The sequence below is a fragment of the Onychomys torridus genome, chromosome 6 (assembly GCF_903995425.1).
Source record: "Onychomys torridus chromosome 6, mOncTor1.1, whole genome shotgun sequence".
Taxonomy (NCBI): Eukaryota; Metazoa; Chordata; class Mammalia; order Rodentia; family Cricetidae; genus Onychomys; species Onychomys torridus.
Window position 1 is genome coordinate 93,333,044 of NC_050448.1, and position 27,148 is coordinate 93,360,191.

Below are 27,148 nucleotides of genomic sequence, written 5' to 3' on the forward strand. Positions count from 1 at the left end.
TGAATATACAGACAGAAATATAGGTAAAAAATATACCTTTAAAATGTACATGTGTTGGATGGCAATGGTAAAAGGTATTTCGGTGATATAAGTGCCTGTGACAGGTCTGGATATGTTTCCTAAAGACCCATACATTGAATGCTTAGTCTCCACTATAGAAAATCAGTAGACTCCTTGGAGGGGGGGCTAATAGGAGGTATTACATCACTGGAGATGTGGCCAAAAGTGGACTGTGGGATGTCCATCTCTTCCTTGTTCTACTTCCCTGCACTTGAAGCAAGCAGCATGCTGTGCCACATGTAATGATGTAATGACTCACCAAGGCCCTAAAATAAAATAACAAGGTCAATTGATCTCTGATTGAAAGCTCTGAAACTGTGACCCTCCCTTCCCAAACAAACCGCTCCTTCTTATACATTAGTTATCTCAGGGATTTTGTCATAGTTATAGGAAACCAACCTAGCATGTGATCAAAAAAAAAAAAAAAAAAAAAAAAAAAAAGGAATCTGGTGATTGCCATGATATTTTATACTTTAATTAAGAAAATTCCCCTGATGTTTCTTTCTTTAGACATTTGCCACCTCTATTTGAATCACTATCAGAGCTAATGTTCCATGAGAAATGACTTCTCCTCTATGGTTAAAAACAGTTGTTTAAATTATAGCACACTCTAAAGTGGAGCTAGCCCATTGGGTACTCCACAGCAGTGGTTTTCAACCTTCCTAATGCTGTGACCCTTTATCACAGTTCCTCATGCGTGCTGACCTCCAACCATAAAATTAATTTCATTGCTACTTCATAACTGTGATTTTAGCTACTGTTATGAATCATAATGTAACTATCCGACATGCAGGATTTCTGACATGTTACCCTGTGAAAGGGTTGTTTGCCTCCCAAAGGAGACGTGACCTAGAGGTTGAGAACTGATACTCTCCAGGGAGCAATGCTCTACTCTGAACTACCCAATGTGCTAGCAATAGCCATACATGACTACGGCAATGCAGATGGTGAAAGTGAGGAATCTAAGTTTGGTATTTCATTTTAGTTTACTCAACTTTTATATAAATGGCACCTGTTTCTTGTACACCATATTGGACAGAACAGCTCTAGAAGGTCATGGCCACCTGTATTCAAGAGTTTATATGTTCAGGTCTGTAAGATGGGATTCTCTCCCAAGAGTTTCCTTAAAGAGTATAGCTTTTGTTTGCTTCCTAAAAAGCCTCTGATATTATCAGGTATCTCAATCTCAGTCTGTATGATGTATAATATTTTGAAGGAATCAACAGTTTAAACCAAACTCTAGTAAGTAGTTTATATTCAAACACTTAATTATGAGGTCATTCGCAGGAACAGTCCGTTGCCTACCTGTTTACCACTGGCTCAGCAGCCCAGAGATCAAGGTCTTAAAGGAGTTGCATATAAAGCAGATAGCTGAGGAAATAATAGTTGAGTAAAGCGCATTTTTTAAAATTTAAATAATAGTTCAGTAAAGTAAATTTTGTTTTTAAATCCAGACTTGGCGGTGCACTTTTGTGTTGCCATCACTGGTTTAGTATATCCCTGGAGCTCAAAGGCCAGCCAAACTAGCCAAATAGGTAGATGACTTCTGAAATATAAAATCTGAAGTTTATCACTGATCTCTACACACATGCACATGCACTCACACACTCACACACATACACACACACACACACACACACACACACTCACACAAAAGAGTTGAATATAAAACAAAACTCAGATATATTTCATAGGCAGCATCACAAATCACTAGGGAAAATATTACTAGGCCATAAACTGCTTTGGCAAATCTAGATGGTCATCTAAAAATAGACACAGGTGATTGAGACAGCTAAACATGTACACAGATATTTAATCAAAACCCACAAATTTTAGGTAGGTGCAATTCGGAGTAGCTCAAGCATTCAATCATCAAAAGTAACCTTAAGTATGGAAATCAGTGTGGCCATACCTCAGGAAGAGGGACTCAGACTCCCTCAAGAGCCACTCTTGGGCATATACCCAAAAGATCCTTCATCCTACCACAGACACACTGTTCAATCATGCTCACTGCTATTCTGTTCATAATAGTCAGAAATTAGGAACAAACTAGATGGATAAAGAAAGAATAAAGAAAATGTGGTACACTTATATAATGGGATATTATTCAATCACTAAAAAGAATGAAATCTGGAGCTAAACAAATGGATGGGACTAGAAAAAAAAATCATTCTGAGAGAGGTAACCCAGGCCCAGAAAGACAAATATGATATGTATTTGTTTCTATGTGGATATTATATCTTAAGTCAATAAAAACCAAGCTACAATCCATAGAACTACAGAGAATAGGTATAGCATATAGGACTAGGGGGCACAGGTAGGTCTCCTAGGACAGGGACATAGAATAGACAGAGAATTCCACACAGCCCCCAACACATCTATCAATAAATATTCTATGCTCCCCAGTTGGCTTTCCAGTTAATAAAGGTTTCAGTAGAAACAAAGGCTTACTACCCAACACCTGAAGGCTCATAACAAGTCAAAATGCACTTACTATGGAAATAACTATCTGGGAAACAAACAAAAGCTTTCAACAGTTTTCCTCCTTTGAGTTAAGATCTCTTCACATGAAGCTCGATCTGGATTTGAACTGACACGTTTGGTGTCCCCACTAGAGCATATGCGACCATGCTCAACTTGACTTCCTTTCCTAAAAAGATTCAATACTAATAAATAATAAAGTTGGTCATACTTTAAAAGATGTGCTTTAGGATGTTATTATCTAGTATTTCATACATTTGTACTGTAACTTAGCAAATGTTTATTATCCAAAGTTCTAGATGTAAAAGTGAATGTTTCAAAAAAAAACTTTCTTTAGAGGAAACATTATTTCTGGGTGTTCACAGATAAAGAATGGCTAATGTCTAATTAAGGTTACAAGTTAAGGACGAGTGAATCAAAGCCCTCTGCAGGCTCCTGGCTCCTGGTGTGTTATTGCTCTAAGCATAATCAAATATTTATTGAGTGTCCAAGCAGAGCTGGAAGTGAAAGAGATATGTAAGACAGACCCTCAGGGCACATTTTTTATTAACAAAATGTTTAAATTAAAAAGAAATTGAATCTCTGTTGAGTGTCTGCACAGGCCAGCTGTTTAAACTATTATACTCATGGCAGGAGGATCCCACAAAGAAAATCACAAATCCAAATACCAGACATAGAAGGTTGCTTTAAATACTGAAAAAAAAATAAGGCTAGAATTTTAAACTACTCTTTTTACTTCTCCATCTGTTACTTTTCCTAATGCGGTAAAGACAGGGAAAGAAAAGGGTTCTGGAGAAAGGCAGAGCTTGAGACCTTCCATTGGAAAATGAGGTATAACAAAGATCTCCAGTCTATGCTGGCCCTCACCCCTTCCTGACTCTCCCACCACAAACACACAGAGGCCACTGTCAACACTATCAAGTCCTCCTCTCCCTGCGCAAAGTAATAAACAGTTACTGCCATATATAATTTCATTGGCAACATTTTAGAAGTACTTTTTTCTCCCCTCAAGTATCTGCTGATGAGTATTTGGGCCAAAGTGACAGGAGCCATTCAGAGCTTAAGTTTGTATTTGCAAAAGGAATGCCTATGTCTGTGCATTCCCAAAGAAATAACTTAAAAAAAACAAAAAAAAAACTTGGTCATGAATATGATGTATAAAATGATTGGTCTTGTAGAGGATTTGGAGTTTAACCTCTAGTTCTTGTTCATTTGTTTTTCAGATGCTCTTGTTGGACTTTGGTTCCTGAAATTGTTCTCTACTGGGTTAAAAACAGTAAGAGGAGAAAGATAGAAGTACAGGAGCTGGAGGAATGGCTCAGCCATTAACAGTACTTGCTGCTCTTGCAGGGGATCCAAGTTCAGTTCCCAGCATCAGCATGAGGTGACTCACAACCATGTGTAACTCCAGCTCCAGGAATCTAATGCTCTCTTCTGGCCTCTGAAGCACCTACCCACACATACATAAATGAAAATCTTTTTTCAAGAAGACAATAGTGCTAAAGAAATGAAGCATGGAAATAAGACTAGGCAATGCCGACTGTGTGGCCATCTCATCTGCAAAAGAGACGTGTCAGACAGCAGTAGATATGAATGGATTGATCAACATTCTGGCAACTAATATAACACATGGGCTGAGAAGAGAGATTGGATCAGCTGGTAAAGTCAAGATGTGAGAAAACTGAAGACACTACTCAAGAGACAGGAAACTCATTTGCCGCTGCCATGAGGAAATGAAAACTTTCTCATGGTTCCTCAGGAAAATGATAAAACGTTCAGTGCCGCCAATGCTAAGCAGAGGCAAAATTGCAGCACACCTTCAAATGGCCTTTATTGTACATTGATGGCATCGGACCAAGAGTGGCTTAGCTAAAACAATATCCATGGCCCCCAAACATAACTTCTGAATAGTCTGCTTAAATCCAGATGCATTGAAAGAGTCACTACAGTGCCATTCCACTGGCTAGCATGCCTAGCTAGAAACTGAGGAAATAGAGTTTAAGTACTTTGAAGTCTGCCACTCTCCCTTAATAAAAAGTCAATTAAAACACTGTTTTGGGGCAAGTGTTGTATCACCGAGCTAACCTTCAGGCCCTGTCTTTCTCTATTCTTTTGGAACACTATGAAACTCTAACAAGCAAACATACAGCTACCACTCTCAACATTTTGATGCAGAAGAATGAAAAGCACAATGCACATACCAAAAAAGTTCTTCTAATATGTTTTACAATTTACAAGCCAACTTAGGCTCAGCACTAGGCTAAAGGTTTTAATACAATGGCTTGAGAGGACTCTAGGAAGATAACTCTTCACTCACATCCCTTGTAGCTGAGGAAAATACAAGAGAGTGTAAGAAACTTGCCCCAAACTACAAAGTCAATCCATGACCGCTGCCAGAAAATGCTATGTTCTCAACCAGCACATGCAATCATGGGACTAGAATTAAGACCTTAGCTTAAAACCCTTTTCAGGGATTGCTGTATTAGAAGTGCTAGAAACACAAAGATAAATGGCTAAAAAGAAAACACCCATGTAGCAATTCCAGACGCAACAGCCTCCTGTTTGTATCCTTCATCAAATATTCATTAGGGTTTTCTCTAAAACTGTCTTTTACCAGTTTCTATAAATAGGATATATAATTTACTACAAGTCAAGCCAATGAACTGCTGAATGGGAGTCTAGCAAAAAGAATATTGGAAGGAAAGGAATTCATGGCATCTCCTGGCACATTCTTCTGGGAGAGGGCTGATGAGGACCTCTTTGTTACAGCATCACTCTCCCCCATCCATATCCCCACTCAGCTAAGTATATGTGAACCAAGATGCTGCTACCCTTTTGGTATGGGAGGAGTTACACTTAGCAGTTTTAATTTTGATCTAGAATTCATGCTATTCTGTTCTTACTTCATGATGAGCCTTAGTTTTTCATGTCTCTGAACCATGGGATGTATGGTAGCTAGAATAAATCAATTCTTGGAAGTCATATCCCCACTCTGTGATTATATAATGACTTTTTATAATACTGACCCCAAATCCTAGAAGAAAGTTCATGGGATACCATTTAGGATAAACTGACAAAAATAAATATACAAGGAGAAAATCCCCTGCCCTCCCAGTGGACAGTTGTATGTTTTGTGATTATGTGAGCATCTGTACGTGTTGCATGAAGATTTGTTGAGAAATAACACCAATAAGAGAACAGAACAAAAGAGAGAAAATAAGGCTGGGAATATGGCTCAGTATAGAAGGCTATTTCCCACCCAAGTGTGAAGACCAGAGTTCAGAACCCACCATCCACATGAATGCTGGGGGATAAGATAGAGTGGCAGCCTACTTATAATGCCAGCAGTAGGAAGACAGAGATGGGTGATCTCAAAAGCAAGTTGGTTAGCTAGAATGGCAAGTTATAGGTTCAGTAAGAGATCCTGCCTTAGTATAGAAGGTAAAGATGAATCACAAAAGACACCCATCATCAAGCTCCTCTCTTTACATGGGAACATCCATATATACATGCAATACATTCATACTATACAGATACACACACACACACACACACACACACACACACACACACACACACATGCACACAAAGAGAGAGGAAAACATGCATGCACATCATATTAGGAATAAGGCATATAGAAAAAAGTAACAATCGGATAGTTAGAGAGGAGAGGTAAGCCAGCAAATACCAAAAAGGTGCAGCTTTCCTTGCTCCTGTTAGGGTAACAGCTTACTACATTAATATTCTTATCTCCTTGGCTTCCTAGAATCAGAGAGAAGGCAATCTTTCTCTGTGCAGATTTAGCACACCACTAAGAACATTTGGAAATTAATAACCACCATTTGAGGATGAGAGTAAAACATTGTTTCAAAAATAGCAAGTCATACAGATCAAGTACCAGCCTGAATTAATTTGGTATCTGCTTGGAGCTACTGAAAATGGCTATATGCAAATTCATATTATAATGATCTTATGAAAATGTATTTTTTTGCTCACATAAATATAGTACTAAACAGCTATGGCATTATATCTAGATCCAAATTTCAGTCTATGCACATATTGCTAAATGTCAAATGTATTCATATTCATTTATATCCGAATGCTGCATTGAGTGAAAAACTGTAAATCATTCATTCCAAAATAAAAATAAAAATAAAAAAGATATGCAGCCATATTTAGCACCACAGATGAACTTTATTTATTTTACAGTTAGGTGGGGAAGTGAATAAGCATTTTCAAACAGAAGCTCTGACTGAAAACTTAACCAAACTGCAAGTACATTAGCTTCCACACATCTTTGCTTCTCCTCATTATATCAGTCGTTCTTACCCTCTCATTCTTTTACTATCAATGTGAAGTCTACTTCCTTGACGGCATTCTCCATTAGAGCGCATAACACAGCCCAGGGCATTCCACAATGTTCTACCTATATTCACATTCATGATTCCCTATCCAACTGTTTGAATAGATGTCTCCTAAATGGAAAACTGGTCGAGTGCTGATGGCCCTAATTAGATTTGTTTACTTCACTCACCCATTGAATTTCCTACCAGAAGTCAAGCTGTATAAATTTCCTCTTCCTTCTCACTTGCTATTCATTCGCTGACTGTCCCATTATCACTGACCTCTTAATGGTGGAATATGTCAAAGCCAAGACCAGGATTTCTTTCTTCACTGTTTTCCCTCCCTTTAGTGACATCAGCTAATCCTAGGGCTTCAAAAGCCAGCCTTTTGCTATCAATCTTTAAATACTATCTCAATACTACCCCTAGCTGCACCCCGCCCCTCCCCCATGGGGCTTCTGTTTCTCTGTATAATTCACTACTAAATGTATCCACTTTGATACTGATACACACATCAATTTTATATATCCAAATCTGATTTCTTCATATTCCCCCTTACATTCACTTACATTTCCCAGAGCCTTCCCCTACCTAATTAATGTAAATTACTTCCTTCCATGCATTCAGGCCACAAATTGCAGAATCTTTCTTAACTTTCCTAATCTTCTCACTGTGTACAACCCACCAACTAACAAGGAAGTCTCCCTACCAAAGATACTCCAAACATGACCCACTCTACTTCTTCTTCATATCACCAAGAATAATTTTTAAGTGAGTAATTATTTCCTCCCCACCTTCTAACATGTAAGATTCATGAGGACCTATCTTCTTGACCTTCCTTCTTGTTCCTCTCTTGCCTGGAACAGACACTCACACAGGAGGTACTTAACAAAATTTGGTCAGAGTTTTGTTGAATATCTCTGCTCAAAATGTTACCTTATTGTGATTTGAAGTGGCCCATTTCTAAGTTTCCTGTTCTTGTTTTATTTCTCAGTGTTGGGAGCCATCACTTGCCTCTCACCAGCTAGAAATGACCAGGTTAGTGCAGCCTCTCATCCATGAGGTACCAAGGAATCTGTTCTTCACCTACCTGTCTCCCATTAACCCTTCTCTGCAATGCACTGCTACCTCTTCAGTTCAAGATCTCACTAGATTTACACTGCCCCAAATATGGAGTTTCCTCTCCTTTGTCTGATGAGAAAGGCTCCCTGCCCAACTGCTTCCATCCTCCTGTTAGCCATATTCATTCAGTTCTCTAGGCCCTTCACTCCACATATCCATCTAGATTCCCAACTTGGCATGCTTTTTGAACATATACCACCTTTAATAATATCCATTTTGCATAAAGTATTCTCCCTACATGTCAATGAGTAATGTATTTGTCACTATATAGGACCTAACACAAATATCACTTCTCCATAGCATCAAAATAATAGCAGCTAACAGCTAGTGTGTGTGTGTGTGTGTGTGTGTGTGTGCGCGCGTGCTATAATGTAAGTAACTTACTGGCATTGTATCATTCAAGATTTAAACAAGGCTATTACAAAGGCACTAATAATTTCTGAAAAATAAATAAAATGGCGTAAAGAGAAGCTAAAAGAAAGAAAATTTGTTCTCTATGATTTGTTTGTAAGTCTATCTAATTCCAAAGCATAAATAACAAACCTTTCAATAAACAGCCAACTTGACTTTGAAATGAGCATTCTGCCTTTAGGAAGCATAGGTCATTTTGAAACCATTCATTTCTGCTTTGAGATAAGAAGTCCAAACGACAAACTCTAAAAAGCAGCCACTTTACAATAAGCTGGGTAGTAGGTTCAAGAATTCACTGTCAAACACAGTTCTAGATTATATAAAAACTTGCCTGTGGTGGGTATATCTTTGTGAGGAGTAAATGTGGCCATAGTGCCATAATTAGTTATCCCCAATATACAGTTACAAGTACTGTAAAAAAGACTAGAGCCCTGTATTACATATAAGCCACCCAACCCAGTTAAAGGTCACCTGATGTATTCCGCTGACCTCTGTGTGATACTCTGTTGCTGTCTTTCTATGCAGTATTTATTATCCTCTTAATTTTTGAATACTTGGTAGCAGCTTCATTTCATCTAGCATCTCATTACAAGTTGCTTATTGTTGCTTATTGGCTTTGCATGTGGCATCCCACCCTGAAGTGGGTTTGATAAAGCCTCTGAAGGCAGCCTCAGGAGGTCTCCATAGAAATGGCCCCAGGGCCATCTCCAAAGTGGCCCTGTCTCAGTTGCCATGGTAAACAACCAGGCAGATTGCTACATTCAGTTTGCTGCCAGGGTCGCCATGGTGACTGCAAAGGCTTGCTCCTTAGAAGGACCTCACAAGGGCAGGTTTCCATGGTGACACCCATCCTGCATATTTCCAAGCAGCATCTTTTTGGTTGTCCAGTGACCAATCATCGCAGATTCAATTGTAGGTGATTCTGGAAGGTTGCTAGCAATGCATCATGTCACATGGGGATTTTAGTTTGTATAAAGCGCAAGACTGTAGTGGACATATCTATGTGATGAGCTAAAGGATATGTAAAGACAATATTTGAAAATGTAAGTGGGGAATTTTACAAATCATTAAACTAGACAGATCTGTATTGATGAGTAATAAAGTAAAATTAAAAAACCTGTCAATGAATATACATCAATCAAAAAAAAACTTGTAATGCTTCCACTGAATATGACTGCTTCAAACCTTAATTTCAAACGTTACAGGACATAATGGAATATTTAAATTTTAAAATTTTCCAGATTTTATAACAACTATGAAGGAATTAAATACAATGGGCATCAAACACACACAAATAAATAAATTAATTAAACAACTGTAAATTAAAAAAACAATGTAGGAGGGAGGGCCATCCTGAACAAAGGCTGCCTTTGTAAATCATATTATTCTCTAGAAAATTTAAAGTCTATAGTATTTACTCAAGCAGAAAATTTTGTCTAAGCACTAGTCTTAATGGTTGTTCAAATAATTTAACAAATAGGAAAAAAATCCTAATTTTCAAGTGATATTATTTTTCCCTTCCAGTAAACTCTAAATAAAATAACACAAATACAAACACAAGCCTATAGGAAAAAGGTTAATTTTCTGTTTAGTTTCTTTTTCCTTCATCATGATGTAAAGACAAATCTAACTCTTCCTCTGATCAATAAGCTCCTCCATTTGTGCATTTCCCATCATCCTCTTTGATGGATTCCTCTCTCCAGCTCTGTCCCCTACAGCCCACCAGTCTCCACTCACACTCCACTCAGACAACATTTTCAGTTGTCTCTATATAGAATCAAGAAATAAGACTAAAGTTCCCAGTCAGATTTTAATGACATGTCAGTGTTTTTCAAACTGGGTTTGTAAAGATCTCTAGATTTTAGACTTTAGTAAGTTCTCATGGATCAGAGCAGTCACCAAGATATTTATTCTTTCACTAAATATCTACTGAGTGACTAGCATAGTCCTCCTAGTACAAGGCTGGGAGTACTCAAGGGACAAATGACCAATTCCTGCCCTTAAAGTGTTTCCATCATGGAGATCTGGAGAGGAGGCAAAGCAGGGGAGGAGTTTGGGAGGACATAGGAGACATTGAAGGAAATAGGAAATGAAATTTTATGTTATAAAATGATTAAAGCAAGGAGAAGGGATCAAACCCACTACCAGGTCAGGTTGAGGAGGCTACAATATTACAGTTTCACAGGGGGGTTCAAGGATCCCCTCACCACCAATCTGACCAGGTATACTCAACACCTATTCAGTGCCAATCTAAGTATTTGTTTAAACTGTAAAGGTATTCTTCACGGAACATCCAACATAAGTTCATGTGAATGAGTCAGTTCCCCTTTGTATGTTTTCACTGTGAAGCAGTGTGGACCACCACAGACAACAGCACCCACTCCAACACAACTGTGTTGAAACACAAACTACTGTGTGAAACAGCAAAGACTTAGGCAAACTCTCCCAAGTCTTCCTCAGTCATGAAGGTACACATTGGAATTCTGGTAATAATGTGCTGAAAATATGCGAATGCAACAAAATATAAATATTAAAATGCTGTGAACACAATGACATGATATCAGAAATTACTACAGAGTACTCCAGCAAAAATAAGAAAGAAAGAAAGAAAGAAAGAAAGAAAGAAAGAAAGAAAGAAAGAAAGAAAGAAAGAAAGAGACGAAGAGAAGGAAGGAAGGAAGGAAAGAAGGAAGGAAGGAAGGAAGGAAGAAAGAAAGAAAGAAAGAAAGAAAGAAAGAAAGAAAGAAAGAAAGAAAGAAAAAGGACAGGTGGTATGAAAAAACGTTGATCAAAACTGAGTATTGGTAATAAGGTTTCCCCATGATGGCAAAACAAAAGAATTCGTCACAATGTACAATTTCACAAGTGAAATTTCCCATATTATAAAGGAAGGGATTAAACTTAAAACAGGAATTAATTTGCCAAGACACTTGCCAAGTGTCCATTTTTTTCCACTGAGTACTGATATGAAATGCTGTTAAGTACTTTTTACACCCACGTCTAACACAGTGTGTCCTTTTGAAAATATAGTTTCGTATTTCCTTACAGCCCAAGTCAATGTAAGTCACAAAGGCAGGAAAACATGACTGCTAAGCTTGAAGACTTACAGAATAGTATGTTAACAATTTTTAAAAGAACTTTGAGTATTATCTGTTGAATACTTAGAAGCAACCACGCAACAAAGTTCTACATCCTTGATTCAACTTTTAGACAGTGACTTCTAAATGATTCTATCAACAAATTAAAAAACATACCTGATCAGCATCAGCTTTTTTGTAGGTCAAAGCTTCAACTTTGGAATCCAGTTCTGTTTGTATTTGATCTCTTCTTTTCATAACACCCTTCATATCAAAATAAAATGATAAATCAAGTTTGGGTTTGCGGAAATAATCTTTACCCATAACAACTATTTATATTTTAGAATATAAATGATCATGGGGAATATATTTCTGATATAACCAGTCATTTGGGGCTACAATATTTTTATAGAGTAGGTTTCCTTACTCTTTAAAATCTTAATTGTAATCAAGTATTTAAAATTATTTTATAAATGTTTTATTAGGATTCCCAATACACATTTTATCAGTTTACACATTACATGCAAGCTGAATATTTGATGTCAAAGTCTTCAAAGAGACCAGAGACCAGAACAAATAAGCAATAAAGGTCAATGAGAGCAACCAAAACACATGTTCTGTCATATACTGGAGCATCTGAGGGGACACCTGGGTCACTAACCTGGAAATATCTATAATCATTGGAGGCATTTGACTCAGAAAGGATGGATAAATCAAATCACCAGTTACAGCACAAATCAGTCAGCTGGAACATGCATTCACCATGGGACTGCGACACACCTTTCCCAGACCCTGCAACCTAACTATCCATTCATTTGTAAATTATGCCACTAAATAAACCTCCCTTTTAACTACGTGGAGTGGCCTTAATAATTCCACCAATATTCACATCTTACAAATTTCACTGTAGCTCAAAATGTATAAATATTCATCCATTGGCCAAGCTTTGGTGAGAAATCATGGCTTCTTTGGTTAACTGATGGCCCAATCTTGACTTCTTGAATAATTATAATGTCATGTTTCAATGTTCTTAAACTTAAAACTCCCTTGCGATTCAATGGAAATGTAGGACCCATCTACACATTTAATATATTTTCTCTGTCTTTCAATTGCCTTTCCTTAGGCAACTCAATTTTCTTACAAGACTTAGACTTCAATGTCATAGGCATGAGGACTTGTTCCTTGTAGTCATCTTTCCCTGGGCTTAACAATGTAAATTAAGGGAAAATAAAAATTGACTCTGGGTAAGCAAACAACTCCACCAGTGACAGAAGAGGTGTAGTACATGAGAGACATTCTACAGAGAGAAGCATCTAGACTTGGTAAGATGCATGGAAGTCAAATAACATGGCTCTGAAGCATTTTAATGAGAACTAGGAGACACTGGGTTAAAAATGTGTCCAGACACATACTGAATCAAAGTTCTCCCTGAGCAGAATTACCTCTCTCTGATAATTTATGGACAGTTAAGAACTGCTAGAGTTAAGGGGCTCATGAGGCCCCATTTGTATATGAGTACCTATGGGCAGTTAATAGTTGCTAGAGGAAGGAGAGAAACTTTCTTTGGTGGTGTTACCACTAATAAGTTGCTCATGTTCCCATAACCACCACCCCTTGTTCTTGTAAGCAACCCACTGAAATTTAGTGGGTCAAATCAATGAATGAATGAATGAATCAATGAATCAATCAATCAACTAACCAACCAATAAACAAGACATGAAAGTATAAGTTGGGAAGAAAAAGTATCATCTAGAGTGGAAGGGGGACAAGAGAAGACAATGAGGATGTGAATATGATAAAATATATACATGTATGAAGATGTCATAATGAAGCCAATTATGCATAATAAGGATGTGAATATGATGAAAATATATGCATGTATGAAGATTTTATAATGAAGCCAATTATGCATAATAAAGATATGTTATATAAGACACAAAAATATTTAAAAAGAGATTAACATTTTTCTTAATTTCAACAAGAACAACAGAAAACTCAAACTAAGTATCACACATTCCTTTATAAAATTGACTTTGCTTAATGTTAAGACCCCTTTGTGGAGGTTTGAATAGGTATGCCCCCACCCATAGACTCATGTTTGAATGCTTTGCCCATAGGGAGTGGCACTATTAGGAGGTGTGGCCTTGTGGAGCAGGTGTGGCCTTGTTGGATGAAGTATGTTACTGTGGACATAGGCTGTGTGTTCTTGTAAGCTCAAGTTGGGCCAATAGGACACAGACTTATGCTGCCTACAGATCAAGATGTAGAACTCACAGCTCCTTCTCTAGCCCTATATCTGCCTGCATAAAGCTATGTACCTCTATGATGATAATGGACTAAACCTCTGAAACTGCATGCTACACCCAATTAAATGTTTTCCTTTATAAGAGTTGCTGTGGTCATGGAGAATCTCTACAACAATAAAAACCCTAACTAAGACACCCACTTTTTCCTCTAATCCAAATTATTTGTACTATAATTAAGTCCAACATACTTAAGGTCTGCTCCTGTACTGTGCTTCACATTCATAAATAGATTTTAAATATAAATATATACTTTATAAGATTACACAATTTTAACAATTATTTTCATCAAGATACTACTATTGATTATTTTAAAACAGTTGAAAAGATCTCAACATAAAACAGAAGCAAAAATGTACTATAAAAACTACTGATTATTTCATAGGTGACTATAAAACAATTCAACCATTGAGGAGTTATATAATAATTCATTCTATCAGCTATTATGATTTATCAGAATTTTAATTACACAAGAATTTGCTTTTGTGATTTCTATCTTGACTTAACATGGGAATAGATAAATACTACCTAAGTGATGGAAAGAAACAGACAAATCAGATTTACCTGAAGAATTACAAAGAGATGAATAATAAGAGAAAATCAAGAGCAGCAGCCGAGGAAATGTAAGAAAACACTTTAACTTGAAAGATTTTATTTTAGAAGCAGCCCAAAGGCAAAGCAGATATCAAGAACCCACTTAATCACTTTCTACATAAAATATACATAAGACATTTTAAATATATTTTAAAATCATAAAATGATACATGAGAGTAACTCTATAAAGCATACAAAAGAAATGTTTTAGGGTAAAGTACTTAAATGTTAGAAGACTCGTCCTTAAGGAAATCTTGATCAAGGATGCTTTGGATTGATGATAATCATACAAATTATTGGTGTTGCTATTGAGTATCCCAATCTCTGCCTATATGGTCTTCCAGCTATTGATTCACAGATGCAGTGAACAGATATTTGGGCATCTACTTGTCAATTATCCCAGGACAGGAAAAAGTGGTAGAAACCCAAAGATAGAATCAAATAGAGAATAGCAGAGAGACTCTTGTTAGAGGGACTTACCATTAGCATCTCACTGTAAAGCACATACTCATGGACAACAGGGAGCAGGGCCTCAGACAGGCCAGACATCCGCTTCTCGGTGGCCTTACAGCACTGGTCAATGCAGCTGGCAATGCCTTTCAATGTGTCAACCAGGTCTTCTTCTGATGCTGACCACAGAATATGAATGGGGCCATATTCTTTCATTTCATCAAAATAATCTGAAACAAAAAAGTGATAACCAATTTTCATTTTTTAAGACAAATTTTTATTTGTATTCATTTGGTTGGCTGTGTAAGTACATGCTTCATGTGTGCAGGTACCCCCAGAGACCAGAAGAGGGCACCGGGACCCCTGGGGCTAGATTTGTAGGCTGTTGTGAGCCTACATCCTCCGGTAGAGTAGCAAGCACTCTTCAATGCTGAGCCATCTCTCCAGATCCTATAACTGCTTTTCAAAATTCCTATAGCATAGATAATATGATGGGAATTTGTCTCATTCTATACAAGTTCTCACACTTGGATATAAGCAAATGTTTAATTATACCATCATTCATTAACTAACCAGTTGTTCTAGATTAGACATGACAGTTTTTGAAGTGCTACTGTCTAAGTATAAACAAAATTAGATGTTCTTCTCACTGTTCAGGCTTGGAAAAATAGATCATATAACCACCATAGGTATTATAAACTTCCACCTATCATAAAATTATATATTAGTATATCAGAGCCAAGAGATCCTAAACAAAACCTGTCTTTCTTCCTTTCTTTTAACTATATGCACACTTCAATAGTAATCACTACCCATTAGCCTAAACAAAACTGCAGGGCTCCTTCCTATACTCTCGAGGAATTCCCATAAACACAATGATATTCTCTACATCTAACCTTCTTTCCTCCCAGTGTAATCGTGGAAATCTATTCTGTCACTTGAAGCTACAACTAGCACAATTTTTTTTCTACGATCAAGTGAACTCAAGAAGTTTCAAAACATTAAAGATATGCGTGAGCTCATGAGCATAAAGGTTTTCATCTAAGTCCTCCTGAACTTCACTTTTCTGAGTCTAGGTTCATCTTTGTTAAAGAGTGGTGGCATTAAAATAGAAAACAAAAACTTCAACAGCTCTCCTCTCGGTGTGTGTGCTCACTGGTGGTTATTGTTAGGCAGCCGTTTTCACTGCTGGGCCTTCTTAAAGTTACACAGCATTCAAACCACACCCGTATGCCAATGTTTAGTAAGTTCCCTTGGAATCCAACTAGTAATATACACGTCAAGTCTACTGTGAGGTCTGGGACAGGTACAGCTGTAACCCCTTCTTTAGTCCACAGCAGAGAAATAAGACAATATGTGGTCAATAGAATTCTGCCAAATAAATCAAAAAGCAGAAAAGAAAAGGACACTAAGCATTTTTTTTTTTAAGTGTAGAATGAGAAACATCCAAAGAGAGACTGCTGGTTACTGCCCTCAAATGTTTCCTGATGTGGGTATAAATGAATACCCTGCACAGCTTAGATTCTGAAATCGCTAAGGACTCTCCATCAATTTGCATGGAATCTTGTCCTCCAGGTCTGTTAAGCAGGCTTCATATCTTTTCTTTTCTTCTTTTTTAAATCAGTGTTTTTTTTATACAATATAGTTTGATCGAGTTTTCCCCTCTCCCAATCCCTTCTGATCTTAAATAGTGAGAAGTCTCCAGTATGGGCCAGAAACATTAGAAAGCCTGTCAGGATTGAGCTGCCTTCACTTCAAGTCTACTAAATGACCTCCTCGCCAGCAAGTTCAAAGCTTGTGGAGGCCCTTATGACTCTCATGGGGCAGCAGTCTCCATAGTTACTACCCAGCCTAACAGTATATCCAGAATCTGCCTCACAGAACTGCAAGCACAGAATCTAGTTGGACTAATCAGTTTCTTGAGAATGAGAAAAATGGTAAACCAGGTGTGGCACTACACACCTGACATCCAAGCATGAGGATAGATAGACGAGAGAGAGAGAGAGAGAGAGAGAGAGAGAGAGAGAGAGAGAGAGAGAGAGAGAGAGAGACTCCAGACCCTTTAGTAAGCTGTGTGTGGATATGTGTGCAGGGTATATATATGTACAGGTATATAGGTTTGTCTGTGTGAACCAGTGCTCATACATAAGTGTGTGTCACGTGTGCACACGCGCATGTGGGTATGTCAGAAGACAACCTTGGCTGTTGTTCCTCAGGAAGTGACCACCTTGTTTCATGAGAAGGGTCCTTCAGTGAGACACTAGGCCCACTGATTCAAACATACCTTGGCAAGCGTTAAAGACTGAGCCATGTCCCCAGTTTCTGAAAAACTTTCAGTAGATGGCATTGCATGAGCCATGATTGCTAAGTAAAATCCTAACAGTGTCTGTCACCAAACCACAATACAGCAGCCAGAGTGAAGCTCCAAAAGAGGTCTTTGGTGACCCCACGTACCCCTTTCTTCCTTGTAAATTCTCTGAGATATTTTATCTATTAAATTAATTTTCTGGCTAAATGTTTCAATGAAGTTATTCATTTCCATGAATTCATCTGGCCGGTTCTTCACTCCTCTCATGGAGGATGCCACAGCTCTGACTGTCTGCCCCATCCTGCTCAGCAAGCCAGGTCCTTGCTTCTTATAAGAAGACAGTTCCTAGAAACAAAAAGTGAAGAAAGTGTGGTGAGTCACTCAGCATTAAAGAGTAAGACAGAAATAACAACACACTTCTGTGTATATCTTTTAAAGCCTGTGCACTTGAAGCATCTGAATTTCTTTTTTGGTAGCATCCTCCTACACTCCAGTCTACTGGCTAATATTCCATTTCAAAGCACTCACATCAAACAGGTGGACAGTCTTTTCCCAGAGCATAAATCTTTCAAATAAAAACTATGGGATCAGTGATCAAGAAGATATGCATGAAGAGCATAATGCCATAAGCAACTTATATTTCTTTGGAAAGGGCTTTATTTTTATTTTATGTTCATGTGTGTGTATTTGCCTGCATGTATATGTGTACCACATTCATGTAGTGACCTCAGAAGCCAAAAGAGTGTTAGATACCCTGAAACAGAAGTTACAGACACTTGTGAACTGAACTCAGATCATCTGCAAAAACAGCATGTGCTCTTAACCACTGAGTTGTCTCTCCAGTCCCCATCCTATATTTTAGAACAGATATTCCATGTAAAAATGATCCAGAGACAATTCCTTAGGGCCCACATTAACAGGGAAAAGGGTGGAAACCTTGATTAATTCTTCAAGTATAACAGTGGACATTTATTGAGAGTTTTGATGTGTTCCAGTAGTTACGTGCATGGTCTTAAAAGCACAACTGAGAATAAACCCATGTGATAGGTTCTACTATTTTCCTCATTTTTGAAGGAAAAGAGGAGCACAGGCAGAGCAAGTTCAGGATGGATAAGCAATTAAGCGATGGGAGGACATGGGTATGAATCACAGCAATCTGATCTTAGAGGGTCCACTGCTACACAGGACACACTAGGCCTCCTTCAAGTTTTCATCTTAGCTTATAAGCAGACATTTTCTGATCACAGCTCTTCAACCAACTGGAATAGGTAAACTGGGATGCCACCTCCACCAATTGGCTATCTGCAGAAGAAGCTGTTAAATAAGACATGGACCTAGTTATTTCAGAGTTAACATGGGAGAGAAAGCTACAGACAAAAAAATAAAATAAAATAAAACAGACATACTATAAAAGGATATGTAGCCCATAAAAGTCATTCCTTGATAAACACAGTGTGCTTAAGTAAGCAACAAAACAGACCTCATGAATTTTGAGGAGGGCTACAGCATTTGTGGAAACATGGGTTTGTTTGGGAGCAAAGCACATAATATATATATATATATATATATATTCCATAAATAAAAATAATACCTGATTGGTATGTTTATGAGCAATATACAATTTACCCAAATATGGAAAAACACATTGTCTGTATTCCCAAAGGTTTTCCTTCCCAAAGTTTTACAGAAAACACATTTGTGGCCAAAGAGTAACAGGTACCATCAGTACAGGTACATCAGAGTAACAGGTACCATCCCTGATCAGACGCTCCATCCGTCAAAGAGTGTCATTCTTAACCAAGAACACCTAATTCATCACTGGCAGCACAGACTATAGCTGCCGCGCTGTTACTGCAGTTCTTGTTTACCGTGTTCTGGCTGTGACGCATACACTGGACTTTGGGGAATGTTTCTGACAGATTCTAAGGTTCTAGAGTTAGGCCACAGTTCATTTCATAAGCTAAGCTATAAAGGGTTCTCAGATAGAGGACCCTGAGTCACAACTGAGAGGGACCACTCTTTGATCTGGCTTCTACTACTCTGGCAACATCTGAGAGATATAAAATATGACTTTGGTTTGTAATTGCTACTGAACCACTGCCTATCTATTATCGTTTTCACAGTTATTATTTCATAAAAAAGAAAAATAATAATATATACCAATTTTCTGCATGTTAAAAAATATTTTTAAACATCTCCAACATAGACAACTGAAGGAAAAATAAGGAGACTGCTTTTATCTAATCATCCATCCATTTATTGATCCATTCAATTATCTACCTAGTCAACAACTTAATAATGATTTTTATCCTTGTTAGAAGAACTCTGACCTCATTATTACTCAAAATGACATCAACAAAAGATGTACGTAGGAGCTAGGGAGATGGCTTGGTGGGTAAGGCACTTGCTGTGTAATCATAGGCCCTGAGTCTGAATCTCCAGAATCCATGTAAAGCTAGTTGCAGAGGAATGCCTCTCTAATCTCAGTACTCCTACAGTAAGATAAGAGGCAGAGAAAGAGCATGCCTTGGAGCGGGAGGGCCAGCTAGCCAGAGGTACATGATGATAAATAGTAAGGATACTTTATCTCAGTGAGCACTAACACTCAAGGTTGTTTTCTGTCCTCCAGATATGTGCTCTGGCATGCATGTGCCCCGCCTCCACACACACACTTGTATACCATAAACACATACACTCAGGTATACATACACACACACACACACACACACACACACACACACACACACACCCTTGCATATCATATCCATATTCACATAGACACAGAGAAGACATACTCATTCATGACCAGTATTGATTACACATGCAAAGAGCACCCTGTCATTGAAAAAGAAAATGAAGAGACATGAGAATATGTGTATGTGAGGAAGACAGCAGGTTTCTATCATTTCCATTTTGATTTGGCACCAGGGTTATACCAGAAGAAGTCACCCCAGTGTCCTTTAAAACAATTGACTAACACACTTCAAGGACATCATAGCCTAATGTGGAAAGGCGAGAAAGAGGGAGCAGTCTGCCACACATACGGATACTAAGGGGTTTTAAGGTTATAAAGTAGAACCATTTACCCAGGCTTGTGCAGTGAGGAAAACCTTGAAGTCTTCATTAAATGTTAAAGTTGGATGATCGGCGATCCTGTTCAGAAACTTATGCAATGCTTTCCTACGGGTTTCGATGAAGTCATCATTGAAACGCTCCACCAGCCCTTTCACGATAAACTTTTCCGGCAATGGCTGAGACCAAAAACAAACACAGTAACTATCTGAAAACACACATACACCACAGAGGAACAGCTTAGGGATGGAGATGGACACAAGAGGGTTGGGGGCAGACATCAGAGATGAGCAGCGGGGAACAGCCAAAGTTAAGTATGCATGCAAATGCTCATAGGGAACGCTGTTGTTTTCTGTGCCAATCTACAAAGAAAAGAAGATAGGTTTTTAAAAAGTCTATCTGAGGGCTAGTGAGCTGGTCCTGCAGGTAAAGGCACTTGCTGTCAAGCCAAACAACCTGAGGTAGAAGGAGAGAATTGACTCCTACAAGCTGTTGTCTGACCTTCATACAAGTGCATGCATGCTCACACACAATCAAGAACAACTAAATGTAAAAAGAAAAGAAACCTAACATGTCACACACAGGGTTGAAAGGGATTCTGAACAGCAGTTGAATACCTCATCATTTTTTATAAAAATAAGTTTTAAAAATACACAGTAGGGGCTGGGTCTATGACTCGGCAAGTAAGTACACTTGCTGACCAGGCTGGCTACCTGAGTTCAGTCTCTAGTGATCCATGTGGTGAAAGGAGACGCCCCACCCCGCCCCTGTACCGCAAGTAGCTATGAGACCTCCACATGCATGGCAGCACACATGTGCTACCCCCTCACAATAAATAAATGAATGTAATGCATTTTTTAAAAACCTCAAAGCTGGTAGACAAAAGTAAAACATCAATCCATATTATAAAGAGTTAAAAAAAAAAACCACACAGTTATAATTAAAGGGTTTAGAAGTAAATGATCCTCACGTAAATGAATTTTAGTGTATTTAAAGGTATTATGCTTTAAACAGTCTACAAGACTCAAGCAAACAGAGTGGCTACAGTCTAAACAACAGCAATCACAACCCCTGAGAAACTCACTGGAATAATGAGCGTGGGATGCGCTTCTTCCAGTCTACCCTTCAACCACAGGAAATCTTGATAACGGCGCCTGACTTCAAATTCACTGGAATCAAACTCCCCACGAGAGGTCTGAAGGAGGCAGAAAGACAGAACAGCCCAGACAATATGAGGCAGAAGAAGACATTTGCTTAATTCTATTTTAGATAGGATGAAAAAAAAAATGGGTCTCTAAAAAAACTTGAATCCTAATTATTCAGTGTTTGTCAGCCTGCATGTATTTTCTTTTCTTTTTGTCATCTATTCGTGCAGCAGATGAAATTAAGCGAACTTTCCGGTTTTTCCAGAAAGAAAGCAAACACCATGCTTAAATTTGAAGTCCAAACTGAAAACTCTGCCTTCCAAAAACCATCTGGCTGGTCTAACCACTATTACTCTGGCATGGCTTTCTCACTTAGAAAGTGTGCTCGGAATGTAGGTTTCAAACATTATTCTTTTCTTAACATGATTAGAATTCAGAATTTGAGGAAAGTTCTATTTTTAAAATCTGGAAAATAACCCAAATATAACTGAGAAGACTGTTCTCTTGGACTCTGTTCAAATGAACTGCTTTCACTAAAATTTGCTGTTGGTATGTAAAAATTCTAACATTTCGCAGAGTGATTTTGCCACTTTTTCAAAAAGAATGTAATTAATGGATATTTAATGTGAAAAGATTTTTTTCTATAATTTCTCAAGGAGTTTTATTTTGAGCTACATGCTTAAAGTCCTAAAATTTTAGCAAATACATTAAGCTCTCTGTTCCTAGTAAACGAAAAATCTGTGCCAACTCATGTGACAAGGACATGGGTTCACTATCAACCTCACTTCTACTGACTGAATCTCAGACCATAATAAAAGTAGTATTTCTCTAATTCATACTCACCTCTCATGAGAAAATAACCACTTATACCAATATCTCACTTAACTGGATTTTTACATATATATATACAGTAATATTTAGGTTGCGATTTCCTGTAGGAGTAAAGATGAAATAAAATATTGCAAATATATCCCCCCTCATAGAAAATAACAATAACTCACATTGGTGAACTAGTTGTAAAATTAAATAGTTTACATCATAGGGTGTAGTTTTAATTATTTAGAAATCATTAATAAACTCATAAAACTATGCAATCCTCAAAAGTCTGTTTATAATATAATATAATATATCTTACTAAATGTTCTCTTTGCAGTTGGAAAAAGTTGGTATACATCAAATGCAGAAGCCTAAGAATCTAAACGTTCAGAAAACACTTCAAAAATGTAATTATTTTGCAAAATGACACGATATGGAAACAGTAAAAACAGAAAATCTAAATCCAGTAAAAACATGTTTAACAATATACACACACTGACTGATATGCGGATGTATATATGCATGCTTGCATATGTACACACATATCATGAATTATAGTACTGTGAGATGTCTTTCAGTATGCTGTGAATTATGTGTTGCTTTAATTGGTTGATAAATAAAGCTGCATTAGCCTATGGCAGGGAAGAATAAGGTTAGGTGGTACATTCAAACTAGAGATGAGGAAAGGTGGAGTCAGGGGAGACGCCAGCCCATAGCCCAAGGAGCAACAAGATGCCAGCAGACCAGTAACTCCATGGCCACATGGCAACTCATAGATTAATAGAAATGGGTTGAGCTAAGTTATAAGAGCTAGATAGCAAGAATCCTGACCCATAGGCCATACAGTTTGTAAATAATATAAGCCTCTGTATGTTTACTTGGGACTAAGCGGCTGTAGGACACAGATGGGAAAGATTCATCCTGACTGCAGTGCTGAGCAGGACCAGAGAAACTTTCAGCTACATTAGAGTCACTTTCATCTGACTGAACACCAGGCACTATAAACAGGTTCGTGAACAACTTCCAAAACAATAAACTGATGTAACTATTAATAACAATAAATGCATTCAAGCAATGGCTGGTGAAAATGTCATTCAGCTGTCCATGTTCTCAGCCACTGCCAACTCTTTAGTAAACAGGAAACAATCTGTTATAAACTCCAGCATGGAGATGACAAATCACACCAAAGAATCACTCAATTCTGTCTCCAGCACTTTGTCCCCAGCACTCTGTCACTGGCTTAAAATAATTCTCTAATATATAACAGCAACTAAAGAAAATAGAAAATGCATTCAGGGTCTCAGCAGAATCTTCCATGTCTTTCTACACAGGACCCTACATCCCCTCCTGGATGGAATATGACAAGGAGAGCAGCTGTAGTCGTTTGAGTTTAGATGGTGACTACTCTTTGCACAGTAGACTTGAGCATTACCATCCCAGCTAAAGCAGTCAGTCATGGTTGGCTATCTACAAACAAACAGAAGCTTCCAGACTATAGGGTTAACTGGGTTTGCTGACAGATCTCCAACTTAGAAAGAACACATGTTCTATAGAGTATGGCTTCCCGTATCAATAATGTTTCTGACAGGAATGCAGGTTTCCATGCAAATAATACTACAAATAATGGTTAAATTTTCATCAGTGACCAAAAGAGCTCAGACACTTGACATTGAACCCCAACAGGTGCATGTGAAACATACCCCAAAATACATTTTCTCAACAAACACTGACTTTTGATCCAGGGTAAGCAGGCATTTTAAGATCAGAAGATTTACAAAACTGCTTTTGAAATAAATGAATCCTAATATTCAATTCATTGATGAAGGATACTGTCCACTGCCTACATATATTGTCGGGCATTCAAATCTTTACTTCATGATGATAGTATGGGAGAAAAAAAAAACACTGTTATTTCTCTCAGAAAGTAATCTCTACATGTCCAGAAGACAAAGCAGTTCATCCAAGCTGCCACCTCAGGACGTCAGTCTCAAAAATAAAGTCCCTTTCCCATGAGACAGATGCCTTGAACATGAGAGTCCTGGTGCTTACCCTTCTATGGTTGGATAATTCTTAAATGATCCTAAGCATGATGTTATCAGTGTGTACACGTGACTATGTATATGTGTATATCCTTATAGACTTTAGTATGTGTGAACTGCAATACTATAAAACTAAAACTGGAGTTGGGATGTATTTCAGTTTGCAAGAGCTTTCCTGGCTTGCATGAGGTATGATATTCAGCACTGCACAGACAGGCTAGGACGCACATGTAATCTCAGCACACAGGAGGCAGAGGCAAGGGGGTCATAACTTCAAGTCATCTTAGCCATCTAGTGATTTCAAGGCCACCCTGGGCAAGAGATTGTATCTAAAATGAAAGAGAGGCCATCCATAAATGTCCAATGTTTGTAACAACTTTAAATTAAATAAACTGTAAGTTAATTAACATCAATCATATCCTCCATCATCATGTAAAATTTGAAAGCAGAAATCTCTGTCCATCATGTATAGCTTGGCCAGAGATAGACTCTAAATAAATAAGAGGAATATTCTGAACAGCACTAGCATTAAAAAGATAACTATAAAATAAACCAATACATAAATGATAATAAGTAAATAACAAAGAAATTATTTAATAACAAAATGCCCATCTAGTAGATGTTTACTATATATATATATATATATATATATATATATATATATGTAGTGTATTCATTGCACATATATGTACACTACATACCATGATAAAAGTAATAAAAAGTAGAAAAGGGCAGGTAGTTTATAATAATGTGAAAGTCAGTTTGCCACTTCCATATACAGACAGGTAGAAACATAGTGGAGAAAGATGTATTAAAGTAATGGTTTATGTTTAAATCCAACTCTGCCAATTATTCTGCTACACAACTCTTGCAAAGTTGTTGAGTTTTAGTTTCCAATGGAAGGAAATAAGGGCAAATAATATCTAGTTTCTTAAATTGCTTTCAATTAAGTATTTAAAGCATTGCCTATTCAATGTAGTCACTATTGATGTCAGCCAGTTCATATATTCCTATATCACTGTTATTAAGAAATGTAGACAGCCGTTAGAACATTGTTCACACAGAGTATTCACTGTTGATGCCATCTGTACCATACATTCTAATGTCATTTTTATTATTTTTATTATAAAAGCAGCCCATTTAAATATGATATAGAAGGACAGCAGGTAAAGCCTGCTGAGTCATCTTGCTGTCTTTCTATATCTTATTTAAATGGGCTGCTTTTATAATAAAAACACCTGTCACAAAGCCAGACAATCTGAGTTTGATCCCAGGGACTCCCATGGTAGAAGGGAAAAAAAACAACTATCCCAAGTTGTCCTCTAATACATGTGCAGTGCCATGGGCATGCATACTCATATCTACCTACCCTTTACACACTAAACTAATTTCAATGAAGTAAATTAAAATACAATACAAATATGGAAAATGCACTGTATGTCATTGATCAGAATCAGATTTCCTGGGTGCTTCCCAAAGGGTGTCTGTGAGAAATGCAACCGACAGGGAGATAGCAGTTTCATAGCTCCTCTTCCTGGAGACACTGAGGACAAGGAAGGTATGTAGTCACAACAGTGAGAGCAGAGAACTTTGGGTCCACTCTGGGCAGTAGTCCTGTGTTAACGGATTCACATTTCTACAAAAGTCTTCAAAGTTAGTGCCTTTATCCTATTTACAAACTAAGAAACTGATAAAAAAAAAAAAGAGGTTGATTAAAATGCCCAAGACATAGCAAAGGAGAGAAATCTAGATTCAACTCCTTGTTGTCTTGCTAGAACCCATTTTGAGATCATAAAAGTGTGAAGACTTTACTCATTCTTTCAACAAAATAGTAAATTATCAAGTAAGAAGTACCTGTTTGGGATTATTAAAACCTTCCTTGAGAAGCTCAGACTCCTTGGGAAGAAATACAAATACTCATATGCTTTTCCACTTACTAATGGGTAGACAGCAGTTACTGACCACTTACTGCACACAGCTAAGTGTTTTACATTGATTACTTCACTTAAGTTGATTCTCAGAGCAACACCGGGTTTGATTACAGAACTAACATCTAGCAAAATCTCCAGTTTTAGCTTTGAAAACTATGAGGCTCAGAAAGATTGAGGAAACATTTTTAGTTGCTTTTCTGTACCTTTATGGGTTCTTCTGGAATTGTAGGAAAGAACAGAGAAAAGCTAGGAGCTAGCACTGGGGAGCTAGAGAAGCCTTCTTAGGTAGCTGATACCTTGAAAAATAAATATTACTCTTTCCATCTAAGGAGATGGAGACATCAGACAGATGGGAAAGGATATTCATATTCATGAGACCAAGAGGCACCTGTACTATTCACAGCATAGAAACTACTCTACCTGAGTAGAGCAGGGGCTGGGATGAAAATGAGATGGGCTTATGTGGTGTGGCTGTGTATGTGGGGCATGGGGTGGGGGTTGCACTTTGCACTGAAGGAAATGAGGGGCCAAAGAAAGAAATTCGATATATACACTTTCAGGAACCACAATGGGCCATAGTACGGAGTCTGTGCTAAAAGATGTGGATTATAGGGGCTCAGTCTAGAACCCTCTCAGCTAGAAAAGACATTCTTCCACCCTTGAGACCCACACTGGTGATAGGCGGAGCCTTCCTTAAAAAAGGTACTTAACTTGCAAAGTGAAATTACAGATTACTCTTAAAAGAACTTACTGAAACAGATTACATTTTGTTTTATTTTGTCTGACATTAGCTTTCTTTGTGTAAAGGATGACAGACATAGTTTCTGAATGGATTTCTCTTGTGTTGTTGAACAAGCATTTCACATGCAAGCTACAGTTGTGGTTTGATCCTCTTTGAGAAACAAATAGCGTTACACTCTGTAATTTTCAGAAAAAAAAATAAACTTCTATGTGTCCTGTTTTTAATGATTTGCTCTCTTTATTATGAACCCAAGA

General features: G+C 37.7%; 1 protein-coding gene across 1 annotated transcript in view; it reads right to left on the minus strand.

Moving 5' to 3' along the window:
• The window catches only part of Snx7 (sorting nexin 7), a 79,455-nt gene that overhangs the window by 29,875 nt on the left and 22,432 nt on the right, over positions 1–27,148 (minus strand). The window contains exons 3-7 of the mRNA XM_036191482.1: positions 21,306–21,416; positions 20,236–20,400; positions 17,296–17,494; positions 14,872–15,071; positions 11,672–11,758 (exon numbers count right to left, since the gene is read on the minus strand). Of these exons, the coding sequence (XP_036047375.1) occupies positions 11,672–11,758; positions 14,872–15,071; positions 17,296–17,494; positions 20,236–20,400; positions 21,306–21,416 (762 nt within the window). The remainder of the gene's footprint in view (positions 1–11,671; positions 11,759–14,871; positions 15,072–17,295; positions 17,495–20,235; positions 20,401–21,305; positions 21,417–27,148) is intronic.